The sequence below is a fragment of the Pseudophryne corroboree genome, chromosome 5 (assembly GCF_028390025.1).
Source record: "Pseudophryne corroboree isolate aPseCor3 chromosome 5, aPseCor3.hap2, whole genome shotgun sequence".
NCBI classification, from domain to species: Eukaryota; Metazoa; Chordata; class Amphibia; order Anura; family Myobatrachidae; genus Pseudophryne; species Pseudophryne corroboree.
Window position 1 is genome coordinate 33,439,596 of NC_086448.1, and position 26,260 is coordinate 33,465,855.

The 26,260-nt window shown below is 49.4% G+C and overlaps 1 protein-coding gene across 2 annotated transcripts in view; it reads left to right on the forward strand.

Annotated features, from left to right (window-relative positions):
- RHPN1 (rhophilin Rho GTPase binding protein 1) overlaps positions 1-25,896 on the forward strand; it is a 157,584-nt gene extending 131,688 nt beyond the window's left edge. For both annotated transcript variants that reach the window (XM_063921208.1, XM_063921209.1), the window contains 5 exons: positions 8,012-8,206; positions 8,480-8,556; positions 12,269-12,415; positions 13,297-13,455; positions 25,408-25,896. In XM_063921208.1, coding sequence (XP_063777278.1) covers positions 8,012-8,206; positions 8,480-8,556; positions 12,269-12,415; positions 13,297-13,455; positions 25,408-25,623 — 794 coding nt within the window. In that variant the 3' untranslated portion in view covers positions 25,624-25,896. The remainder of the gene's footprint in view (positions 1-8,011; positions 8,207-8,479; positions 8,557-12,268; positions 12,416-13,296; positions 13,456-25,407) is intronic.
- Positions 25,897-26,260: the final 364 nt, after the last annotated feature.

The window sequence follows — 26,260 nt, forward strand, 5'->3', positions numbered from 1 at the left end:
AGGTGAGAGAGTGGGGGGGAGGGCAGGGTACAGGTATAATAACCCCTGTATTACATGCAGGTGAGAGAGTGGGGGGCAGGGTACAGGTATAAAAACCCCTGTTTCTGCTGCGGGGTACACTGGGCTCCACAAGGAATTACATCGGGGGTGTAGAGTAGGATCTTGATCCGAGGCACCAACAGGCTCAAAGCTTTTGACTGTTCCCAAGATGCACAGCTCCGCCTCCTCTATAAACCCGCCTCCATGCCAGTGAGCTCAGTTTGTAAGTTGGTGCCTTGCAGTATGCGGGCACTTTACAGGTGGCTGCCTTAGGCAGCGTTTTTCAAAGTTATTTTAAAGACTGAACAGAGGATTCTGTTTGAAGACTTCAAGGGCTGCTGCTGGTAAAGTCTTAGTGACTTTAAAGCGTGCAGCTCCATCACCCCCAGCGGCGCTGTATACTCCCGTGCCGGGGTTGCCGGGTCACTGCAGCGGAGACGAAGGCTTCTTCCTAACTGTGAGTCGCACACACGCCGACGTCTCTGGGATCGCGGGGCCGCAGACAAGGAGGAAGTAAGGGGCTCCTGTGCCGCACTTTACCGCGATCGAGCGGGCCGCGCACGCGCTGGCGTGGGCACTGATTACTGGGCAGCTTGCTCCACTAGCCACCAGGGTATTATTTTGGGCACAGGTCATGGGGATTTAGTACAATTCCCCCGTTTTATGTTCTGCCCGCATACCCGGTGGGGATGCCAGCAGGGGGAGCAGTCCGGACTTGAGGCCCCTTCCCCCAGCCCCAGGGCGCCATTTCTACAATGTTCCCGCCTTGGAGCTGCCTCCTTCTCCTTCACTCCTGGTCAGCGGCCATTACAGCTTGAGCCTTGCAGTTTCCTGGGATTGCTGGGGCAAATCCTCCTCTGTGGAACCGCCTGACTGCCAGTGCTGTGCTTCCTACAGGACACTTGAGTATTCTACCTGTCACTGGGACAGTGTTAGTTAAGAAAGAGTGCATACCTTCAGGGTTGTGTGGTACAAACACCCTGTGATATACATCCAGTGCTTACTGTGTTTGTTATATCTTTAGTTATCACACATAGCCATACTGAGTATTACTTTGTATTGCTAGTCCAGTGCAGTTTATGGTACATAATTTCTGTATGGTACGTTTGTGACTATATATCTGTGTGTGCATGTAGCTGCTGCGTGGTTTCTTCCTTATTGCAGGGTATTTCACTCAGCGTGCTATTCCTAAATTGCTATACCTGAGAGGGCCAAGTGTTTCAGGTTTTTCTATTTTCAATATAGGATTATATCACAAAATATACTGTCGGGGTATTTTTGCTTGTGATTTATAGTCGCCATATATTCTATATCTATTGAACCTCTGGTCTGTGCCGTCTGAGAGTTCTTGCTAGGTATAGTGCTGCTACACCTTGTACCGGGTTGCCCATTATTGTGCACATAGTTATGTCTGCTACACGTGGCAACAACGTTGGGGCCTCTCCCACACTGCGTGGTAGTGAGGCCGCTGACGCAACGGAGGATAATTTAGCAGCTGAGAGTTCTGGTTCAGGGGGTTCATTACCCTCCAGTGGGTCAGTAGCGCTTGGGGCATCACAGGATCCGCCTTGGGCTTCATTCTCCACATTGCTAAGCACGCTTGTGACTAAATTGATGCCCCCTGTGGGACCACCTGTGCCACTGCAGCAGTTTATGGTCCCTGCTGTGAACCCGCCATGGGTGGATCAGCTTTCCACTCAGCTGCAGCATTTGAACCGATCTATGACTGAATCTAAGTCTCACTCTCTCCCGCCTAAGACTAAGTCGTCTTCTAAACGGGCCATTACCTCCTCCCAATCCACGGCTTTAACCGACACGTCATCTGAAGAGGTCGGTGCATATACTGACCCCACTGACGCTGACGTTTCAGATGGGGACGGAAAGTCATCCGTGGATGTCCCGGATTTGATTGAGGCGATTCGGCTCATTCTTCAAGTATCTGATGATTCTGAGCCTGAAACTGTCTCCAAGAAACCGGATAGATTTAAGCGTAAGAAGGTGGTTAAACAGATTTTAACCTACTCTAAACACCTGGTTGACATACGTCAGGAATCCTTGGAAAATCCGGTGACAAAGCTATCCTCTCTCTGCAGAGCTATGTAAAAATTGGGAAACCCCACCGCCTGTAGATTCTCATGTGGCGCGTATAGTTGTTTCCTCTGCTCTGCCAGTAACTACCGTCACCTCTCTGAAGGAACCGACGGATAGACGTGTGGAGGGCTGTTTAAAAGCGATATATACCCTAACGGGGGCTGTGCATAGGCCAACAATTGCAGTGACTTGGGCTGCTGAAGCGGTTGAGGTGTGGGCTCAGGAACTCGAGGCAGAACTGTCTGTCGACGCGTCTGAGCATGCTCGACAATGTCTCTCATATATTGCCACGGCTTCTCTGTACCTTAAGAAGGTGGCCTCCGATGCTGAAGTGCTCGCGGCGAAGGCGGCTACTGCGTCCATCTTGGCCAGACCTAGCCTTTGGTTGAGATCCTGGTCGGCGGATTTGGATTCCAAGAAAACACTGGTGGTGCTTCATTTCAAAGGAGACATTCTCTTTGGAGAAGACCTAAATAAGATTGTGGGTGATCTGGCTATGGCTAAAACAGCTTGCCTACCTAGTACGGCTCCTTCCGCACAGAAGGCTAAAAGTACTTTCCCTCGGCCCTTTCGTACTCCAGGTAAAGCAAAAGGTCCCAGGCGTACCTAAAGCAAGCTCGTTCTTCCAGACGAAACAAGCCCAGACCAAAGCGTGCCTGGGCTGCCTGTCAGCCAGCTTCCAAAACTGACAAGCCTGCCGCATGACGGAGCGGGCCTCCCTCTGGGGGATCCCAGGGTGGGGGGCCGACTTCTAGGTTTTGCCCAGTAATGGTTGAAGACCACTTCAGATGCCTGGGCGAGGGAAGTCATCACTCGAGGTTACGCCATACCCTTCAAGAATTGTCCCCCGCAGCGGTTTTGCCTGACAGATGTGCCTCTGGATCCAGCAAAAGCAAACACGTTGCACACAGTGGTACATTCCCTCCTGGTCACAGGAGTGGTGGTACAGGTGTCTCTGACTCAGAGGGGCAAGGGGTACTATTCCATGTTGTTTCTAGTCCCGAAACCAAACGGGTCCTCGCGGCCCATTCTCAATCTGAAGTCCTTGAACAAGCATGTGCGGGTCTCCAAGTTTCTTATGGAAACTCTGCGCTCTATTGTTCTGGCTATGGAGCCTGGGGACTATATGGTCTCCCTGGACATACAGGATGCCTACCTGCATATTCCTATTGCGGTTTCTCATCAACAGTACCTGCGGTTTGCGGTGGGCAACCTTCATTACCAATTTCGGGCGTTACCCTTTGGTTTGACAACGGCTCCCTGAGTTTTCACCAAAGTAATGGCGGTCATGACGGCTACACTCCGCCGTCAAGGGGTCCGGATCCTACCGTACTTGGACGATTTGTTGATCCTGGCAAATTCCCCAGAACTTCTCCTGTGTCATCTCAATCTGACGGTCCAGTGCATGACAGCCCACGGGTGGCTGATCAACTGGAAGAAATCCTCCCTGGTTCCTGCTCGGAGCATGTTACATCTGGGAGCGTTATTGGACACTCACAACCAACGGTTGTTCCTGTCTCAGGAGAAAGTCCTGAAGCTTCAGGACAGGATTCGATGCGTTCTATCTCGTCCGCGAGTGTCGATTCATTCGGCAATGCAAGTGCTAGGTCTCATGGTGTCTGCTTTCGACATGGTGGAGTATGCTCAGTTCCACTCTCGCCCTCTGCAGAAGTTAATTCTGACCAAGTGGGACGGTCTGCCTCACCGGATAAGATCTCACATGATCTCATTATCTCCGGAGGTCCGCCTGTCGCTGAGCTGGTGGCTGCAGGACCATCAATTGAGCAGGGGCCGTCCGTTCTGAATATCCGACTGGGTCCTCCTGACAACGGATGCCAGTCTGAGGGGTTGGGGCTCGGTGTTGGAACAACACTCTCTTCAGGGTCGGTGCACCAAGGAGGAGTCTCTACTCCCGATAAATATTCTGGAACTGCGGGCAGTGTTCAATGCGTTGACACTGGCCCAGCATCTCATACAGAACAGACCTGTTCAGGTGCGATCGGACAACGCCACCACGGTGGCGTACATAAATCATCGGGGCGGCACTCGAAGCTGCATTGCAATGAGGGAAGTATCAAGGATTCTTCAGTGGGCAGAACGCCATCTGCCGGCCATATCAGCAGTGTTCATTCCTGGCGTTCTGAACTGGGAGGCGGACTATCTCAGTCGTCAGGATGTGCACGCCGGAGAATGGAGCCTACATCCAGAGGTGTTTCAACTTCACGTGGACAAGTGGGGCCTCCCAGATGTGGACCTGATGGCGCCTCGACACAATCACAAGGTTCCGGTCTTCGGAGCAAGGACAAGGGATCCTCAAGCAGCGTTCGTGGATGCTCTGTCAATCCCATGGAAATTTCGGCTGCCGTACGTGTTCCCTCCGGTGTCACTCCTGCCCAGAGTAATACGGAAGTTTGAACAAGAAGGAGGAAACCTACTTCTGCTAGCTCCAGCGTGGCCCAGATGGCACTGGTTCTCCGATCTACAGGGCCTCTCGCTAGATTGTCCCCTTTTACATCCACAATGACCAGACCTCCTCGTTCAGGGCCCTTGTGTTTACCGGGACTGGCTTTGACGGCATGGCTCTTGAAAGCTTCTGTCCTGAGGGCCAAGGGTTTTTCTGAGGCGGTCATTCAAACTATGTTGAAGGCCTGTAAGCCGGCTTCTGCTCGGATTTACCATAGTGTCTGGAATGCTTACTTTACATGGTGTGCGTCTCACAATCATGACGTTTTCAAGTTTAGCACGGCCAAACTGTTGGCCTTCCTACAACAGGGCCTGGACTTAGGCCTGCGTCTGGCCTCCCTCAAGGTTCACATTTCTGCCTTGTAGGTTTGGTTTCAGAGAAAGATTGCCACCCTACCTGATGTCCATACATTCACTCAGGGTGTGTTGAAGATTCAGCCTCCTTATGTGCCGCCTGTGGCCCCTTGGGACTTGTCGGTGGTTTTGGAGGCCTTGCAAGTGTGTCCGTTTGAGCCTCTTGCCTCTGCTGACCTGAAGTGGCTTTCCCTTAAGGTCCAATTCTTGCTGGCTATTGCTTCAGCTAGAAGGGTCTCGGACTTGGGTGCCTTATCCTGCAAGTCTTCCTATTTGATTTTTCACAGTGACCGGACGGTTCTTCGAACGCGGCCTGGTTATTTGCCTAAGGTGGTGTCTTCTTTCCACCTTAACCAGGAAATTGTGGTTCCGGCTTTTAATTCTCCTGAGTTGTCTCCCAAAGAACGGTCTTTGGATGTGGTACGGGCTCTCCGTATCTATGTGAAGAGAACTTCCTCCGTAAGGAAATCTGATTCTCTTTTTGTGTTGTTTGGTTTTCACAAACGTGGCTAGCCTGCTTCCAAACAGACTCTGGCTAGATGGATTAGAATGGTGATTGCACATGCTTATGTACAGGCTGGTCGTCCAGCTCCTGCTACCATTAAGGCCCATTCTACTCAGTCGGTTGGACCTTCTTGGGCGGCCCACCGTGGTGCAACCCTTGAACAATTGTGCAAGGCGGCTACGTGGTCCTCAGGGAACACGTTTATAAGGTTTTATGCCTTCGATACCGCCGCTTCCCAGGATGCTTCCTTTGGACGCCGGGTTCTTGTGCCTGCTACAGTGCGTCCCCTCCCGTGAGGAACTGCTTTGGGACATCCCCAATGTAATTCCTTGTGGAGCCCAGTGTACCCCGCAGCAGAAAACGAGATTTATGGTAAGAACTTACGGTTGTTAAATCTCTTTCTGCGAGGTACACTGGGCTCCACAAGGCGCCCACCCTGACGCACTTAGCTTTTTTGGGGTGGTATTGGCATAGCCGCTGACACCCTCTCCTGCGGTGAGTGTGTGGTGTAATTGGATACGATCGGTTGTCGTCTCTGGTACCTGCTACTGCATTGGACTGGTTAACAAAACTGAGCTCACTGGCATGGAGGCGGGGTTATAGAGGAGGCGGTGCAAGGCATCTTGGGAACAGTCAAAAGCTTTGAGCCTGTTGGTGCCTCGGATCAAGATCCTACTCTACACCCCCGATGTAATTCCTTGTGGAGCCCAGTGTACCTCGCAGAAAGAGATTTAACAACGGTAAGTTCTTACCATAAATCTCGTTATTGCATGCAGGTGAGTGAGTGAGCGGCAGGGTACAGGTATAATAATCCCTGTGTTATATGCAGGTGAGAAAGTGGGCGGCAGGGTGCAGGTATAATAATCCCTGTGTTACATGCGGGTGAGAGAGTGGAGGGCAGGGTACAGGTATAATAACACCTGTTATATGCAGGTGAGAGAGTGGGGGGCAGGGTATAATAACCCCTGTGTTACATGCAGGTGAGAGTGGGGAGCAGGGTACAGGTATAATAACCGCTGTATTACATGCAGGTGAGAGAGTTGGGGGCAGGGTACAGGTATAATAACCCCTGTGTTACATGCAGGTGAGAGAGTGGGGGGCAGGGTACAGGTGTAATAACCCCTGTGTTACATGCAGGTGAGAGAGTGGGGGGCAGGGTACAGGTGTAATAACCCCTGTGTTACATGCAGGTGAGAGAGTGGGGGGCAGGGTACAGGTGTAATAACCCCTGTGTTACATGCGGGTGAGAGAGTGGAGGGCAGGGTACAGGTATAATAACACCTGTGTTATATGCAGGTGAGAGAGTGGGGGGCAGGGTATAATAACCCCTGTGTTACATGCAGGTGAAAGTGGGGAGCAGGGTACAGGTATAATAACCGCTGTATTACATGCAGGTGAGAGAGTTGGGGGCAGGGTACAGGTATAATAACCCCTGTGTTACATGCAGGTGAGAGAGTGGGGGGCAGGGTACAGGTGTAATAACCCCTGTGTTACATGCAGGTGAGAGAGTGGGGGGCAGGGTACAGGTGTAATAACCCCTGTGTTACATGCAGGTGAGAGAGTGGGGGGCAGGGTACAGGTATAATAACCGCTGTATTACATTCAGGTGAGAGAGTGTGGGGCAGGGTACAGGTATAATAACACCTGTGTTACATGCAGGTGAGAGAGTGGGGGGCAGGGTACAGGTATAATAACACCTGTGTTACATGCAGGTGAGAGAGTGGGGGGCAGGGTACAGGTATAATAACAACTGTGTTACATGCAGGTGAGAGAGTGGGGGGCCGGGTACAGGTGTAATAACACCTGTGTTACATGCAGGTGAGAGAGTGGGGGGCAGGGTACAGGTATAATAACCCCTGTGTTACATGCAGGTGAAAGAGTGGGGGGCCACATACAGGTATAATAACCCCTGTGTTACATGCAGGTGAGAGAGTGGGGGGCAGGGTACAGGTATAATAACCGCTGTATTACATGCAGGTGAGAGAGTGGGGGGCAGGGTACAGGTATAATAACCCCTGTGTTACATGCAGGTGAGAGAGTGGGGGGCAGGGTACAGGTGTAATAACCCCTGTGTTACATGCAGGTGAGAGAGTGAGGGGCAGTGTACAGGTATAATAACCGCTGTATTACATGCAGGTGAGAGAGTGGGGGGCAGGGTACAGGTGTAATAACCCCTGTGTTACATGCAAGTGAGAGAGTGGGGGGCAGGGTACAGGTGTAATAACACCTGTGTTACATGCAGGTGAGAGAGTTGGGGGCAGGGTACAGGTGTAATAACACCTGTGTTACATGCAGGTGAGAGAGTGGGGGGGCAGGGTACAGGTGTAATAACCCCTGTGTTACATGCAGGTGAGAGAGTGGGGGGCAGGGTACAGGTATAATAACCGCTGTATTACATGCAGGTGAGAGAGTTGGGGGCAGGGTACAGGTGTAATAACACCTGTGTTACATACAGGTGAGAGAGTGGGGGGCAGGGTACAGGTGTAATAACCCCTGTGTTACATGCAGGTGAGAGTGGGGGGCAGGGTACAGGTATAATAACACCTGTGTTACATGCAGGTAAGGCCCACCTGAAGACTGCAGTGATGAAGCATGAAGAAGCCATGCGGATCCACGGCTTGTGTAAGATTCTCCGGAAGATGGACATCCTGCAGGAAGTCCTCGCCCTGGCGCACAAGCGCTCGCTCAGTAATTACTCAGACATCGACCACGAGGAGGATTTCTTTGAGACTGGTGACGCCCCTGACATTCAGCGTAAGGATATATTATTCTCCACTTATAGGGCGAGTCTCATTATTATATGGCGGCAACTGCCCTGTGCCCAATCATTATCCCATAGCACATCCTACACAGCCCTGATGTACTTATTAATCAGGTGTGGTATATGATGGGGAATACAGATTGTAAGCTCCACTGGCTCAGGGAGTGATGTAGGTGACTAAAATACTCTCTGTACAGCGCTGCACAGTATGTGTGCGCTATATATAAAATAACCGTTAATAAATAAATACCTTTTTCCTTTTCCAGCCAGAACCCAGCAGAAGCCGGAGATAAAGATCCCAGTCTTCGCTAAGGTGAAAGTGACGGACATTTTCCACCGCCTGGTGAGTGCGGATACCAGAGTCATGCAACGTACAATAACCGCAGACGCCGCTTTACCGATTGTGGTTAACTCGAGTACGGTGGCCGCATTGGTCAGATGAAGTCACCGTACTATTCCTGCGCCACTCACGTTTCCTCCTGAATTGACCTTATACATAAGTGTTTGGGGTTCACAAGTAGTGCGATATGGAATTCCTGGAATTAATTAATAATGTATATTCTGCTTCTATGTGTTGCCCTCCTGCACTAATGTCCTGTAGGGAGACTTTATATTATTATTATGTAACGGAGGCAGCGCTGCGACCAGTTGTATAACGGTATAAATCGCTGATGGAGAAGAGGGTGATGCTTAAACATAATATCTATACGATCCCCCAGTATATAAGGGAGGAAACGCTGACACATCTAATAATGAATGTGAGTTTATGTATCTCCTACCGGAGGTGTGGGGCGGTATCAGACCCACAGAAGACGTGCATATCTGCCCTGCGTGATGTGGGCGTTATGTATCCGCTGAATCTACGTCTCCCATAGCTGAGCCGTTTCTTTCTGTCGTGTTGTCGCATAGTCACTGCACGGCTGAATCTTCTTCCCGTTTCGCTCGCGTAGAGAAGTGTCAGCTGGTGCTCCGATAGGACACATCCTGCTCCGCAGCTGACTGCTTCTGGGGCTTCCACAGTCTGAGCAGGGGGTGTATGAATGGTTAACACAACGTCATGTCAACATTCATCACCTCAACATAAGAACCTGGAAAAATTGTTGGCATTCATCACGTCTACATAGATAATATGTCGACATGATAAACTGTCGACAAACAGTTCCTGGTGGTCTGGCCGTATCGGATGACATATCGCTCAGTGGGTACCCGGCTTACCCCTAACCCGACGGCCCCTAACAGCCTCCTCAGAATGTCGACATTTCAGATGTCATTAAGAATGTTGACCTTCTGACTGGATAGTGTCTGGATACCCGCCTCCCCTGACAGTGGCGCAGTCCTTGTGCTTTAAAGTGTCAGTTCTATAGAACGTCTGTGAGTAATAGAGATATGGAGGAAAGCACATGGCATTTACCAAACCTAATAAACAAAAAGAAAATGGAGTTGTACTGCTAGGTGCACAAAACTAAGATAAAATTTAACTTTTATTAATACATTATGTTAAAAGACCGATATTTCGGACAGTGTGCGAAAAATAGGGTTAAAATTGGATAAAGGATCCAAAAATGTGCTCTGAGATAGAGAAGTGGTGAGAGTTAAAAAATGTGTCTGCTCCTTTGATTGCACTGATTCTCTAATGGGGCGTATTTAAATGTATCTTTAGTATACTTATTCCGTATTATATACCCCTAATAGAGAAAAAACAATTGAATTTAAGGGTACCGATCCTTTGATAACCCACTGTAAATTTAATGAACTGTATTAAATAGGGCAGAAATGACCTCCGTAAATTCTGCTGTTACCACCTGTCACCATTATTATAGAGACTCAAATTGTAACGCCAGATACAAACTACTCACTGTTTTCAAATATATTTAATGGGGCAATATGCTCAATATAAGGGAATCTATCCTATTCCCCAATTGCCATAATGGCAGGGTGCTGAATACCGTATGTAGAATAGGCTGCTACAGACACACAGACCGCTAAGCCTGCGTCAATAGGAAAAAGTGTGTGCAAAAGGCCATATATACTGATGTAATAAATCACGGGAATGGCTGTGGAGTGCCCAGTACCTTATAGATATAAATCTCCTTTGTATTAATTCACATAAGTATTGCCCTAGTCACTCTATGGTGATGTGTTGTCCTAAATGCTATTAGGACAAACAGGGGCAATATTGGTAATAACACTGAAAAACACTGGGTAAATGATTGTATCTGTATATATTAATTACACATCTATCCAGTAAATTTCAAGTATTGAATTTCCTTATGTTACCAGTGTGAATACTCTGAACATGGGACACGCCTGATAAATGTTATGGGACTTCTCTTGATCACTGACTGATAGTCCTCTGCATGTGCACACAACTACTTGGTGCTGTCATTTCTAAATCCCGCTAAGTGTCTCCAGTCATACCAACTGGAACATGACTGGAGATTAGCCAGTACTGGCCGTGAAGTGCTGGGACACCTCTGAATGCACACTAACAATAGTGGAAAACCTACTATGAATATATGATACCGCTGCAGCGATCTGTGAGCTGCTAGGCAGTGGTCTAATTGACCGGTCAATTAGACCACTGCCTAGCAGCTCACAGATCGCTGCAGCGGTATCATATATTCATAGTAGGTTTTCCACTATTGTTAGTGTGCATTCAGAGGTGTCCCAGCACTTCACGGCCAGTACTGGCTAATCTCCAGTCATGTTCCAGTTGGTATGACTGGAGACACTTAGCGGGATTTAGAAATGACAGCACCAAGTAGTTGTGTGCACATGCAGAGGACTATCAGTCAGTGATCAAGAGAAGTCCCATAACATTTATCAGGCGTGTCCCATGTTCAGAGTATTCACACTGGTAACATAAGGAAATTCAATACTTGAAATTTACTGGATAGATGTGTAATTAATATATACAGATACAATCATTTACCCAGTGTTTTTCAGTGTTATTACCAATATTGCCCCTGTTTGTCCTAATAGCATTTAGGACAACACATCACCATAGAGTGACTAGGGCAATACTTATGTGAATTAATACAAAGGAGATTTATATCTATAAGGTACTGGGCACTCCACAGCCATTCCCGTGATTTATTACATCAGTATATATGGCCTTTTGCACACACTTTTTCCTATTGACGCAGGCTTAGCGGTCTGTGTGTCTGTAGCAGCCTATTCTACATACGGTATTCAGCACCCTGCCATTATGGCAATTGGGGAATAGGATAGATTCCCTTATATTGAGCATATTGCCCCATTAAATATATTTGAAAACAGTGAGTAGTTTGTATCTGGCGTTACAATTTGAGTCTCTATAATAATGGTGACAGGTGGTAACAGCAGAATTTACGGAGGTCATTTCTGCCCTATTTAATACAGTTCATTCAATTTACAGTGGGTTATCAAAGGATCGGTACCCTTAAATTCAATTGTTTTTTCTCTATTAGGGGTATATAATACGGAATAAGTATACTAAAGATACATTTAAATACACCCCATTAGAGAATCAGTGCAATCAAAGGAGCAGACACATTTTTTAACTCTCACCACTTCTCTATCTCAGAGCACATTTTTGGATCCTTTATCCAATTTTAACCCTATTTTTCGCACACTGTCCGAAATATCGGTCTTTTAACATAATGTATTAATAAAAGTTACATTTTATCTTAGTTTTGTGCACCTAGCAGTACAACTCCATTTTCTTTTTGTTTATTAGGTGTTACTCATGGTTGTCTTAGGTAGCACCCCCGACATGAGATTATAGGATTTCTCCAGATATTATAATCGGGGTCTTTTCCAGATATTTCTTTAGAGCATTTTGAGAGTGCAGATTTTTCTTTGTTTCTTGTTGTCGCATTTACCAAACCTAAACACACAGTACAGGGACCACAGACTGTCCATCCAATGATCTCTGTACTCTAGTAACCCCCTGCGCTGTGCGCACACGGGTCAGGGATAATACGGATCTATAAAGCGTCTGTCTGTGGCTAGATTTGTATCTTATGCTCATACATCTATTAGAGGCTCACTTACCGTATGTGCTTGTCTTGCAGGGTCCGCTGTCTGTGTTCTCGGCAAAGCACAGGTGGCGGCCGGCACAGAAGGTCCACCTGGCCCGGGGAGATGATGGCTTTGGGTTCACGCTGAGAGGGGACTCTCCGGTGCTGATCGCGGGAGTGGTCCCTGGAGGCTGTGCAGATGTACGTATGTTATACTGACCCGAGTCCCCCGTAGTCGCAGAAGCCTTGTACCCTCACCTGTACTGAGCAGCGCTTTACCCTTATTGCCGGAAATATCGCCTTACTGAGGGACTAGTATCAACAATTGCTGTGAGTACTACCCGTGGCCATGTAGAGGTCCTCTCCCTGTTACCGGGTGCCCCAGAGCTGCAGCGCTGAGTCATGTGAGCCGTTACTGCAGGGTGATCAGGCCGTTTCCGGCCCGTAGTGTTCCTGTAGTTTAGTTTGGGTTTAGTATGAAATACCTACAATCAAAATCCTGACGTTCAAAATACAGACAACAATTGACCGACGGTCAAAATACAGACATTTAAAATATCGACAAAGTCAAAATATCGACATTTAAAATGTCGACGGGTCAAAAAGTTGACACAAGTTTTTCATTTGTTTTTGTTTTTTTGGTGTGCATGTCGACATGGGCACCGTGTCCGCTCGCTGCACTCGCCATGCTTCAGGCGCGGTGCCTCGCTGCGCTGGGCACACTGTTATATTCCCCCTCAAGGTCCACTGGGATGGTAAAGTATGAACAAGTCGGTTTCAGTGAAAAAAATCATGAAAAACTCGTGTCGACTTTTTGACCTGTCAACATTTTAAATGTCGGGATGTTGACCTTGTCGGGATTTTAAATGTCAGTATTTTGACCTTGTCGGTATTTTGACGACGTCAGTATTTTGACCGTCGGGATTTTGATTGTAGGTAAATTGACTGCATCCCGTTGGGTTCTATAGACGGACTCTTGTCTGCCAAAGCTGAGAACGACTCTAGTCTTCAGCTAACATCTACAGATACATATTTCCAGATACTAAGTTCCCATAACACTTCTTTCATTCATCCTGCCGCAGTGTGCCGGCGTGAAGGAGGGTGCTTACATCGTGTCGGTGAATGGGGAGGACTGCAAGTGGGCCAAACACTCTGACGTGGTTCAGTTGCTGAAAGACGCAGGGAAGGAAGGCGTGGACATAGAGGTGGTGACGTTCCAGAGCGCCGACATGCACAACATGGTAAGCTACAAGTCCCAGCTGCAGGTGCCTGTTTGTATTTGCAGGACAACGACTTGTCGTGAATAGTATAGAATGATCTACATCCCTAACACAGTCCTGGGCTCACCAGACACAAGGCTATAAATTATTATATCTGGAATAAATTCATACAATATTGATTGAATATTGATGTGAACAAAAATTGCTGCTGTAGCGACACCCTGATATATAGCCATGATATCGTGACACATCGTTCCTGTAAGAAGAACAAAAACAGACCAGAGACGCCTGATCCCCATATATACCACATGTACCGTCCGGTATGAGCCCAGAGATGCCTGATCCCCACATATACCGACCAGTGTGAGCCAGAGACTCCTGATCCCCACATATACCGACCAGTATGAGCCCAGAGACGCCCGATCCCCACATATACCGACTAGTGTGAGCCCAGAGACGCCTGATCACCACATATACCGACCAGTGTGAGCCCGAGACGCCTGATCACCACATATACCGACCAGTGTGAGCCCAGAGACGCCTGATCTCCACATATACCGACCAGTGTGAGCCCAGAGACGCCTGATCCCCACATATACCGACCAGTGTGAGCCCAGAGACGCCTGATCCCAACATATACCGACCAGTGTGAGACCAGAGACTCCTGATCCCCACATATACCTACCAGTGTGAGCCCAGAGACGCCTGATCCCCACATATACCGACCAGTGTGAGACCAGAGACTCCTGATCCCCACATATACCGACCAGTGTGAGACCAGAGACGCCTGATTACTTATATATACCCACCAGTGTGAGCCGGAGACTCCTGATCCCCACATATACCGACCAGTGTGAGTCCACAGACGTCTAATTACCATATATACCGATCAGTGTGAGCCCAGAGACGCCGAGTCCCCACATATACCGACCAGTGTGAGCCCACAGACTCCCGATCCCCACATATACTGACCAGTGTGAGCCCAGAGATGCCCGATCTCCTTATAAACCGACCAGTGTGAGCCCAGAGACGCCCGCTCCCCACATATACCAACCAGTGTGAGCCCAGAGACGCCTGATCCCCACATATACCGACCACTGTGAGCCCAGAGACACCTCATCCCCACATATACTGACCACTCTGAGCCCAGAGACGCCTGATCCCCACATATACCGACCAGTGTGAGCCCAGAGAAGCCCGATCCCCTTATATACCGACCAGTGTGAGACCAGAGACTCCCGATCCCCACGCGTACCGACCAGTGTGAGCCCAGAGACGCCCGCTCCCCACATATACTGACCACTCTGAGCCCAGAGACGCCTGATCCCCACATATACCGACCAGTGTGAGACCAGAGACTCCTGATCCCCACATATATCCACCAGTGTGAGCCCAGAGACGCCTGATCCCCACGCGTACCGACCAGTGTGAGTCCAGAGGCGCCCGATCCCCACATATACCGACCAGTGTGAGCCCAGAGACGCCTGATTACTATATTTCTCATACGTCCTAGAGGATGCTGGGGATATAGACGGGATCCGCAGGAGACATGGGCATTTTAAGACTTTGAAAGGGGTGTGAACTGGCTCCTCCCTCTATGCCCCTCCTCCAGACTCCAGTTTAGAATCTGTGCCCAGGCAGACTGGATGCACACTGAGGAGCTCTCCTGAGTTTCTCTGAAAAGACTTTTGTTAGGTTTTTTATGTTCAGGGAGCACTGCTGGCAACAGTCTCCCTGCATCGTGGGACTTAGGGGAGAGAAGCAGACATACTTCTAATGAGTTTAAAGGCTCTGCTTCTTGGCTACAGGACACCATTAGCTCCTGAGGGTTTGGAACACTAGTTACGCCTAGGGGTTCATTTCCAGAGCCTGCCGTCACCCCCCTTGCAGAGCCAGAAGTCAGAAGACAGGTGAGTAGAAGAAGATAGAAGACTACAGTGACGGCTTCTGAGGTACCGCACAGCGATCGCGCTGCGCGCCATGCTCCCACACACAGCGGCACTACAGGGTGCAGGGCGCGGGGGGGGGGGCGCCCTGGGCAGCATAAAAATCCTCATTTGAGACTGGCAGAGTGTGATTAGAGTGCCTAGGCACTAAATCCTTACCCCCACCAGTATAATTATTTAGAAAAATAGCGGGGCTGAAGCACGCCATGAAGGAGGCGGGGCTTAGCCCTCACAGCTCTCATCAGCGCCATTTTCTCTTCACAGAGCTGCAGAGACGCTGGTCCTTCCTCACCTTTGCTGTACAAGTAACAGGGTGCAAAACGGGGGGGGGGGCACAGTTAATTTGGTGCTAAAATAAGTATTCTAAAAGCGCTGCAGGGTCTGAGGCATTATATTAAAGTTTCAGTACCGGGATAGGCGCTGGGTTGTGAGCTGGCAAACTCCCTCTGTGTTTCTCTGACAGGCTTTACTGTGGGTCTGTCCCCTATTTGCCCAGTGTGTCTGTGGGTGTCGGTACACGAGTGTCGGCATGTCTGAGGCAGAGTGCTCTTCCCAGGAGGAGACTGTGTTAGGGGCAGAAACGGCTGTGGGAGTGACCCTGTCGGCACCGCCAACTCCTGATTGGGTAAATGTGTTGAATGCTTTGAATGCTAATGTGGCTCTTATTAATAAGAGATTAGATAAATCTGAGTCTCAGAACCAGGTATGGAAGAAATCTGTGGAGGATGTGTTATCACAGGTCCAGACCCCCTCGGGGTCACAAACGTTCGTTTGCTCAGTTGGCAGGCACAGATACCGACACGGACTCCAGTGTCGACTATAGTGATACCAGATTAGACCCAAAATTGGCAAAGAGCATTCAGTACATGATTGTGGCAATAAAAGACGTGTTGCATATCACGGAAATCCCTGTTGTTCCTGATAGAAGGGTCTGTATGTATAAGGGAAAGAAACCTGAGGTAACGTTTACTCCCTCTCATGAACTGAATACCCTTTTTGAAAAAATGTGGGAAAATCGTGACAAAAAGTTTCTGATTCCCAAAAGGATTCAGATGGCGTATCCGTTCCCCTCTGGGGATAGAGAAAAGAGGGGAGTCACCTCCCATTGTGGACAAGGCTCTATCAGGGTTGTCTAAAAAGGTGGCTTTACCATCTCCTGACACGGCAGCCCTTAAGGATCCTGCGGATCGTAGACAGGAAAATACGTTAAAATCCATTTTCTCTTACGTCCTAGAGGATGCTGGGGACTCCGTAAGGACCATGGGGATAGACGGGCTCCGCAGGAGACATGGGCACTAAGAAAGAACTTTAGGTATGGGTGTGCACTGGCTCCTCCCTCTATGCCCCTCCTCCAGACCTCAGTTTATTACTGTGCCCAGAGGAGACTGGGTGCATTACAGGGAGCTCTCCTGAGTTTTCCTGAAAAGAAAGTATTTTGTTAGGTTTTTTATTTTCAGGGAGCCTGCTGGCAACAGACTCCCTGCATCGAGGGACTGAGGGAGAGAAACAGACCTACTTTAACGTCCGGCTCTGTTTCTTAGGCTACTGGACACCATTAGCTCCAGAGGGAACGGAACGCAGGTCTCACCCTCGCCATTCGTCCCGGAGCCGCGCCGCCGTCCTCCTCGCAGAGCCGGAAGATAGATGCCGGGTGAGTATGTGAAGAAAGAAGACTTCAGAGGCGGCAGAAGACTTCAGTTCTTCATTGAGGTAACGCGCAGCGCCATTGCTCCCACACAGACACACACAGGTAGGCACTGTAAGGGTGCAGGGCGCAGGGGGGGCGCCCTGGGCAGCAATAAGAACCTCCAGATCTGGCAATAAAGATATATACAGGCTAGGCACTGTATATAAAAGAGATCCCCCGCCAGTTTTTTGAATATTTCAGCGGAACCGAAGCCCGCCGCTGAGGGGGCGGAGCTTGTTCCTCAGCACTCACCAGCGCCATTTTCTCCACAGCACACCGCTGAGAGGAAACTCCCCGGACTCTCCCCTGCTTACCACGGTGAAAGAGGGTTTTAAAGAAGGGGGGGGCACATAATTTGGCGCAAATAGATGATTACAGTGCTATCTGGGTAAACATATTGTGTTTTTTCCTGGGTCATTAGCGCTGGGTGTGTGCTGGCATACTCTCTCTCTGTCTCACCAAAGGGCCTTGTGGGGGAACTGTCTTCAGATAAGAGGATTCCCTGAGTGTGTGGTGTATCGGTACGCGTGTGTCGGCATGTCTGAGGTAGAAGGCTCTCCTAGGGAGGAGGTGGAGCAAATGAGTGTGGTGTCTCCGTCGACAACACCGACACCTGACTGGTTGGATATGTGGAATATTTTAAGTGCTAATGTGAATTTATTGCACAAAAGGTTGGACAAGGCTGAGTCCAGGGAACATGCAGGGAGTCGAGCCCTGCCTGCCCCTAGGTCGCAGGGACCTTCGGGGTCTCAAAAGCGCCCACTATCCCAAATAGTAGACACTAATACCGACACGGATTCTGACTCCTGTGTCGACTACGATGATGCAAAGTTACAGCCAAAATTGGCTAAAAGTATTCAATATATGATTAGTGCAATAAAAGATGTTTTGCATATCACAGAGGAACCCCCTGTCCCTGACACGAGGGTACACATGTATAAGGGGAAGAAAGCTGAGGTAACCTTTCCCCCTTCTCATGAGCTGAACAAGTTATTTGAAAAGGCTTGGGAATCTCCAGACAAGAAATTGCAGATTCCCAAAAGGATTCTTATGGCGCATCCTTTCCCGGCTAAGGACAGGATACGGTGGGAATCCTCCCCAAGGGTGGACAAAGCGTTGACACGCTTATCCAAAAAGGTAGCGCTGCCTTCCCAAGATACGGCTACCCTCAGGGATCCTGCTGATCGCAAGCAGGAGGCTACCTTGAAGTGCATTTACACACATTATGGTACCTTACTCAGACCGGCGATAGCGTCGGCTTGGGTTTGTAGCGCTGTAGCAGCGTGGACAGATACCTTATCGGCGGAAATGGATACCCTGGATAAGGATACCATTTTATTGACCCTGGGTCATATTAAAGATGCTGTCTTATATATGAGAGATGCTCAAAGAGACATTTTCCTACTGGGTTCTAGAGTCAACGCTATGTTGATTTCTGCTAGACGAGTCCTATGGACCCGGCAATGGACAGGTGATGCCGACTCAAAGAGGCATATGGAGGTTTTACCTTACAGGGGTGAGGAATTGTTTGGAGAAGGTCTCTCGGACCTGGTCTCCACAGCTACGGCAGGGAAATCAATTTTTTTGCCTTATATTCCCTCACAGCCTAAGAAAACGCCACATTATCAAATGCAGTCCTTTCGGTCAAATAGAAACAAGAGAGTACGAGGTGCGTCCTTTCTTGCCAGAGGTAAGGGCAGGGGGAAAAAGCTGCCAACCACAGCTAGTTCCCAGGAGCAGAAGTCCTCCCCGGCCTCTACAAAATCCACCGCATGACGCTGGGGCTCCGCTGAGGGAGTCCGCCCCAGTGGGGGCACGTCTTCGACTTTTCAGCCACATCTGGGTTCACTCACAGGTGGATCCCTGGGCAATAGAAATTGTTTCCCAGGGTTACAAGCTGGAATTCGAAGAGGTGCCTCCTCGCCGGTTTTTCAAATCGGCCCTACCAGCTTCTCCCCCAGAAAGGGAGATAGTGTTAAATGCAATTCACAAATTGTATCTTCAACAGGTGGTGGTCAAAGTTCCCCTACTTCAACAAGGGAGGGGGTATTACTCAACCTTGTTTGTAGTCCCGAAACCGGACGGTTCGGTCAGACCCATTTTAAATTTAAAATCCTTGAACCTATACTTGAAAAGGTTCAAGTTCAAGATGGAATCGCTCAGAGCGGTCATCGCCAGCCTAGAAGGGGGGGACTATATGGTATCCCTGGACATAAAAGATGCATACCATTCATGTTCCCATATATCCACCTCATCAGGCGTACCTGGGGTTTGCGGTACAGGATTGTCATTACCAATTTCAGACGTTGCCGTTTGGGCTTTCCACGGCCCCGAGGATTTTCACCAAGGTAATGGCGGAAATGATGGTGCTCCTGCGCAAGCAGGGTGTCACAATTATCCCGTACTTGGACGATCTCCAAATAAAAACTAGATCACGAGAGCAGTTATTGAACAGCGTGTCACTTTCACTGAAGGTGTTACAGCAACACGGCTGGATTCTCAATATCCCGAAGTCACAGTTGGTTCCTACGATTAGTTTGACCTTCTTAGGCATGATTCTGGATACGGACCAGAAAAGGGTTTATCTTCCGATAGAAAAGGCCCAGGAACTCATGACTCTGGTCAGGGACCTATTGAAGCTAAAACAGGTGTCAGTGCATCACTGCACTCGAGTCCTGAGAAAGATGGTGGCATCTTACAAGGCCATTCCCTTCGGCAGGTTCCATGCGAGGACCTTCCAATGGGACCTACTGGACAAGTGGTCCGGGTCACATCTACAGATTCATCAATTGATCAACCTGTCCCCCAGGGCCAGGGTATCTCTCCTGTGGTGGCTGCAGAGTACTCACCTTCTACAGGGTCGCAGGTTCGGCATTCAGGACTGGGTTCTGGTAACCACGGACGCGAGCCTCCGAGGTTGGGGAGCAGTCACACAGGGAAAAAACTTCCAAGGTCTTTGGTCAAGTCAAGAGACTTGTCTTCACATCAACGTCCTGGAGCTGAGGGCCATATACAACGCCCTTCGTCAAGCGGAGACTTTGCTTCGCGACCTACCGGTTCTGATCCAGTCAGACAACATCACCGCAGTGGCTCATGTAAACCGCCAAGGCGGCACAAGGAGCAGAGTGGCAATGGCGGAAGCTACCAGGATTCTTCGCTGTGCGGAAAATCATGTAGGCGCACTGTCAGCAGTGTTCATTCCGGGAGTGGACAACTGGGAAGCAGACTTCCTCAGCAGACACGATCTACGTCCAGGAGAGTGGGGACTTCATCAGGAAGTCTTCGCACATATTGCAAGTCAGTGGGGACTGCCCCAGATAGACATGATGGCGTCCCGCCTCAACAAAAAACTACAGAGGTATTGCGCCAAGTCAAGAGACCCTCAGGCGGTGGCTGTGGACTCCCTAGTGACACCGTGGGTGTTCCAGTCGGTCTATGTGTTTCCTGCTCTTCCTCTCATACCCAAGGTGTTGAGAATAATAAGAAAAAGAGGAGTACAGACAATTCTCATTGTTCCAGATTGGCCGCGAAGGGCCTGGTATCCGGATCTGCAGGAAATGCTCACAGAAGATCCGTGGCCTCTTCCTCTAAGACAGGACCTGTTACAACAGGGGCCCTGTCTGTTCCAAGACTTACCGCGGCTGCGTTTGACGGCATGGCGGTTGAACGCCGGATCCTAGCGGAAAAGGGCATTCCGGATGAGGTCATTCCTACTCTGATAAAGGCTAGGAAGGACGTGACAGCTAAACATTATCACCGTATATGGCGGAAGTATGTTTCTTGGTGTGAGGTCAGGAATGCTCCTACGGAAGAATTCCATCTGGGCCGTTTCCTTCACTTCTTACAAACTGGAGTGAATTTGGGCCTAAAATTAGGCTCCATTAAGGTTCAGATTTCGGCCCTATCCATTTTCTTTCAGAAGGAATTAGCTTCTCTCCCAGAAGTACAGACTTTTGTGAAGGGAGTGCTGCATATACAGCCTCCTTTTGTACCTCCGGTGGCGCCTTGGGACCTTAACGTGGTGGTTAAGTCGCACTGGTTTGAACCACTTAAAACGGTGGAATTAAAATATCTCACTTGGGAGGTGGTCATGTTGTTAGCCTTGGCTTCGGCTAGGCGAGTGTCGGAATTGGCGGCTTTGTCTCATAAAAGCCCCTATCTGGTTTTCCATATGGATAGAGCGGAATTGCGGACCCGTCCTCAATTCTTGCCTAAGGTGGTGTCATCTTTTCATATGAACCAACCTATTGTGGTGCCTGTGGCTACGCGAGACTTGGAGGATTCAGAGTCCCTTGATGTGGTCAGGGCTTTGAAAATTTACGTGGCCAGAACGTCTAGGGTCAGAAAAACAGAAGCACTGTTTGTCCTGTATGCAGCCAACAAGGTTGGCGCTCCTGCTTCAAAACAGACTATTGCTCGCTGGATCTGTAACACGATTCAGCAGGCTCATTCTACGGCTGGATTGCCATTACCAAAATCGGTTAAGGCCCATTCCACTAGGAAGGTGGGCTCTTCTTGGGCGGCTGCCCGAGGGGTCTCGGCATTACAACTGTGCCGAGCTGCTACTTGGTCGGGTTCAAACACTTTTGCTAAATTCTACAAGTTTGATACCCTGGCTGATGAGGACCTCATGTTTGCTCAGTCGGTGCTGCAGAGTCATCCGCACTCTCCCGCCCGGTTTGGAGCTTTGGTATAATCCCCATGGTCCTTACGGAGTCCCCAGCATCCTCTAGGACGTAAGAGATAATAAGATTTTAAACCTACCGGTAAATCTTTTTCTCCTAGTCCGTAGAGGATGCTGGGCGCCCGTCCCAAGTGCGGACTACTTCTGCAAGACTTGTATATAGTTTTTGCTTACATAAGGGTTATGTTACAGTTTTCATCAGTCTCGGACTGATGCTGTGTTGTTTCATACTGTTAACTGGTTCGTATATCCCAAGTTATACGGTGTGGATGGTGTGGGCTGGTATGAATCTTGCCCTTGGATTAACAAAAATCCTTTCCTCGTACTGTCCGTCTCCTCTGGGCACAGTTTCTCTAACTGAGGTCTGGAGGAGGGGCATAGAGGGAGGAGCCAGTGCACACCCATACCTAAAGTTCTTTCTTAGTGCCCATGTCCCCTGCGGAGCCCGTCTATCCCCATGGTCCTTACGGAGTCCCCAGCATCCTCTACGGACTAGGAGAAAAAGATTTACCGGTAGGTTTAAAATCTTATTTACGTCACCACAGGTGGGTGAGTAGTGCTATCGTAAAGTGGGCAGATAACTTGTCATCTGATATAGAAACCCTGGATAGGGATAGCATCCTTTTAACACTGGGTTATATCAGAGACGCTGCAGCCTATCTAAAGGAAGCGGCGAGAGATATTGGCCTTTTGGGATCAAAAGCCAATGCCATGGCGGTTTCAGCTAGGAGGGCATTGTGGATTCATCAATGGAATGCTGATGCCGACTCAAAGAAATATATGGAATCTCCCATATAAAGGTGGTGTCTTGTTGTTTGAAGGTCTCGCTGATTTCGTAACTACGGCTACCACGGGTAAGTCGTCATTTTTGCCTTATGTCCCTCCACAACAAAAGAAAGCTCACCACTTGCAGATGCAGTCCTTTCTGCCAAATAAATACAAAAAAGGCCGAGGTTATTCCTTCCTTACTAGTAGAGGAAGAGGAAAAGGTAAAAGATCTCCGGCCGTGGCAGGTTCCCAGGAGCAGAAGTCCTTCCCGGCTTCTGCCAAATCCACCGCATGACGCTGGGGCTCCTCTGCGGGAGTCCGCACCAGTGGGGGCACGTCTCAAGCTCTTCAGTTAATTCTGGGCTCTTTCGGCCCTAGACCCATGGATTTTAGAAATAGTGTCCCAGGGGTACAAACTGGAGTTTCAAGACGTTCCCCCTCGACGATTTTTCAAATCAGCCTTACCAGCTTCTCTTCCGAACAGGGAGGTAGTATGCGATGCAATACAAGAGTTGTGTCTGAATCAAGTCATTGTCAGGGTCCCCCCGTCACAACAGGGAGAAGGCATTTATTCCAGCCTATTTGTGGTCCCGAAACCGGACGGCTGGGTCAGACCAATTCTGAACCTAAAGTCCCTCAATCTTTACCTAAGGAAATTCAAATTCAAGATGGAATCTCTCCGAGCAGTGATCTCCAGTCTGGAAGGAAGGGGATTTCATGGTGTCGGTCGACATAAAGGATGCCTACTTACACGTCCCCATATATCCTCCGCATCAGGCTTACCTGAGGTTTGCTATTCAGGATTGTCATTACCAATTTCAGACGTTGCCGTTTGGTCTGTCCACGGCTCTGAGGATTTTCACCAAGGTAATGGCAGAAATGATGGTTCTCCTTCACAAACAAGGAGTCACAATTATCCCTTACTTGGACGATCTCCTGATAAAGACGAGATCCAAATACAAGCTGGAGCAGGACATTGCGCTCTCCCTGACCGTTCTGCAGCAACATGGTTGGCTCCTAAACTTGCCAAAGTCACAGTTGAATCCGACGAAACGGCTGTCGTTTTTGGGAATGATTCTGGACACGGAATTACAGAAAGTTTTTCTTCCAGGAAAGGCTCTGGAAATTCAGAATTTGGTCAAACAAATTCTGAAACCAGCGAGAGTATCAATCCATCAATGCACTCGATTGCTGGGGAAGATGGTGGCGGCCTACGAGGCCATTCAATTTGGCAGATTCCATGCCAGGGTGTTTCAGTGGGACCTATAGGACAAGTGGTCCGGATCCCATCTGCACATGCACCGGAAAATAATCCTGTCCTCCAAGACCAGAATCTCACTCCTGTGGTGGCTGCACAGCTCTCACCTCCTAGAGGGACGCAGGTTCGGGACCCAGGACTGGATCCTAGTAACCACGGATGCGAGTCTCCGAGGTTGGGGAGCAGTCACACAGGGGGAAACCTTCCAGGGAAAATGGTCAAGCCAGGAAATTTGTCTACACATAAACGTTCTAGAGTTAAGGGCCATTTACAACGGCCTTCTTCAAGCGGAACTTCTTCGCAACCTGCCCGTCCTAATACAGTCGGACAACATAACAGCAGTAGCGCACATAAACCGCCAGGGCGGAACAAAGAGCAGGGCGGCAATGGCAGAGGCCACAAAAGTTCTCCGCTGGGCGGAAAGACATACAAACGCTCTGTCAGCAATCTTCATTCCAGGAGTGGACAACTGGGAAGCAGACTTCCTCAGCAGACACGATCTCCATCCAGGAGAGTGGGGTCTTCATCAAGAGGTCTTCACAGAAGTGACAAGTCTTTGGGGAATTCCTCAAAAAGACATGATGGTGTCTCGCCTAAACAAGAAACTTCAGAGATATTGTTCCAGGTCGAGGGACCCTCAAGCAATAGCAGTGGACGCGCTGGTGACACCATGGGTGTTTCAGTCGGTGTACGTGTTCCCTCCGCTTCCACTCATTCCAAAGGTGCTAAAGATCATAAGAAGAACAAAGGTTCAGGCGATCCTCATTGTTCCGGACTGGCCAAGAGGGCCAGTGTTTTCTGAGGTAAAAAAGCTCCCCAGGGCGCCCCCCCAGCGCCCTGCACCCAGTGGTGTGTACTGTATGGGAGTCCGGCGCGCACTGTGTTTGCATTGACGCGTGGTACCTCTAAATGCCGTCATTCTGAAGAGAAGTCTTGTTTTCTTCTTAATGCTCACCTGTCTTCTGACTTATAGCTTTGAAGAGGTGGTGACGGCAGGCTGTGGGAGCGAGCATCCGAGAGCACCCGGCGTTCATCTCCCCTCAGGTGCGGGAGGCGTCCTGTCAGCAGCAGCAGAGCCCTGAAACTCATTAGAAGTGGGTCTAGACTGCTCTCCCCTCTATCCCACGAAGCAGGGAGTCTGTAGCCAGCAGATCTCCCTGAAAATAAAAAACCTAACATAAGTCTTTTCAGAGAAACTCTAAGAGCTCCCCCGAGTGCCTCCGTCTCGCAGGGCACATTTTCTAAACTGAGTCTGGGGAGGGATATAGAGGGAGGAGCCAGGTCACGCCCCTTTGAAAGTCTTAAAAGTGCCCATGTCTCCTGCGGATCCCGTCTATACCCCATGGTTCTTTTGGTGTCCCCAACATCCTCTAGGACGAAATAGAAAGATATGAGATACTGTAGATAGATAGATGGATATGAGATAGATAGATAGATAGATAGATAGATAGATAGATAGATACTAGCAGGTTTATTGGCTGCCCGCAGTCCGTGTTTATGGTAACGTGTAACGATGCGCGGTCTGTCTGTCTGTCTTGCGGCCGCTGTTGTCACTGGTTCTATAGAAGGATTTTCCTGTCACTAATACTAATTTGCTTTTCTCCGTGTGACTTTGTCTTTCCCGTGACAGGTGCTGGACAAGAAGACGTCTATGCTGACGTCCAGCGAGATCCTGAGAGGTAATAAGGAGAACGGCAGGAAGACCATCGTCATCAGTAAACACTCCAGCACCCTCTTCCTCTGGAATAGGAAAAATAATGGCGGCAAGCGGAACCCGAACATCCCGAATATCAGCGCTCTCCAGCTGCCGTTCAGCGCCGTGCAGAGCAATGAGTCCATGTACTGAATCCAGACTCTACCCCACTGCCAGAAACGGGACCAGCGCCTGGAATAAGCCCCCGATTCCCGGTATCCCTGCGCACACGTATACCGGCACAGCCGCGCTCGCTGTGATCCTGCCTTCCAGGCTGAGACTTTATTTTCCTCTCTGTAAATAGGTGTAAAAGATAATTTATAAATTGCTCTGTGACGTGATGGACACGAGGACCGGAGTGATAGACATTATTTTGTGGTAATTAAATGGATTGTTTAGGAAATAAAACAGGTTGTTACTAGTACAGTCATTGTGTGGGGTTGTAGTCCATCCTATCACAGCACATGCTCCCTCGCTGAGTGGGCGGAGCCTGGGGAGTGAGTACACACATGTACACACTCTCACGCAGACTCTCTGGATCCCGTAATCCCTGTCACAGACTCTCTGGATCCCGTAATCCCTGTCACACAGACACTCTGGATCCCGTAATCCCTGTCACACAGACTCTCTGGATCCCGTAATCCCTCTCACGCAGACACTCTGGATCCCGTAATCCCTCTCACGCAGACTCTCTGGATCCCGTAATCCCTGTCACGCAGACACTCTGGATCCCGTAATCCCTGTCACACAGACTCTCTGGATCCCGTAATCCCTGTCACACAGACTCTCT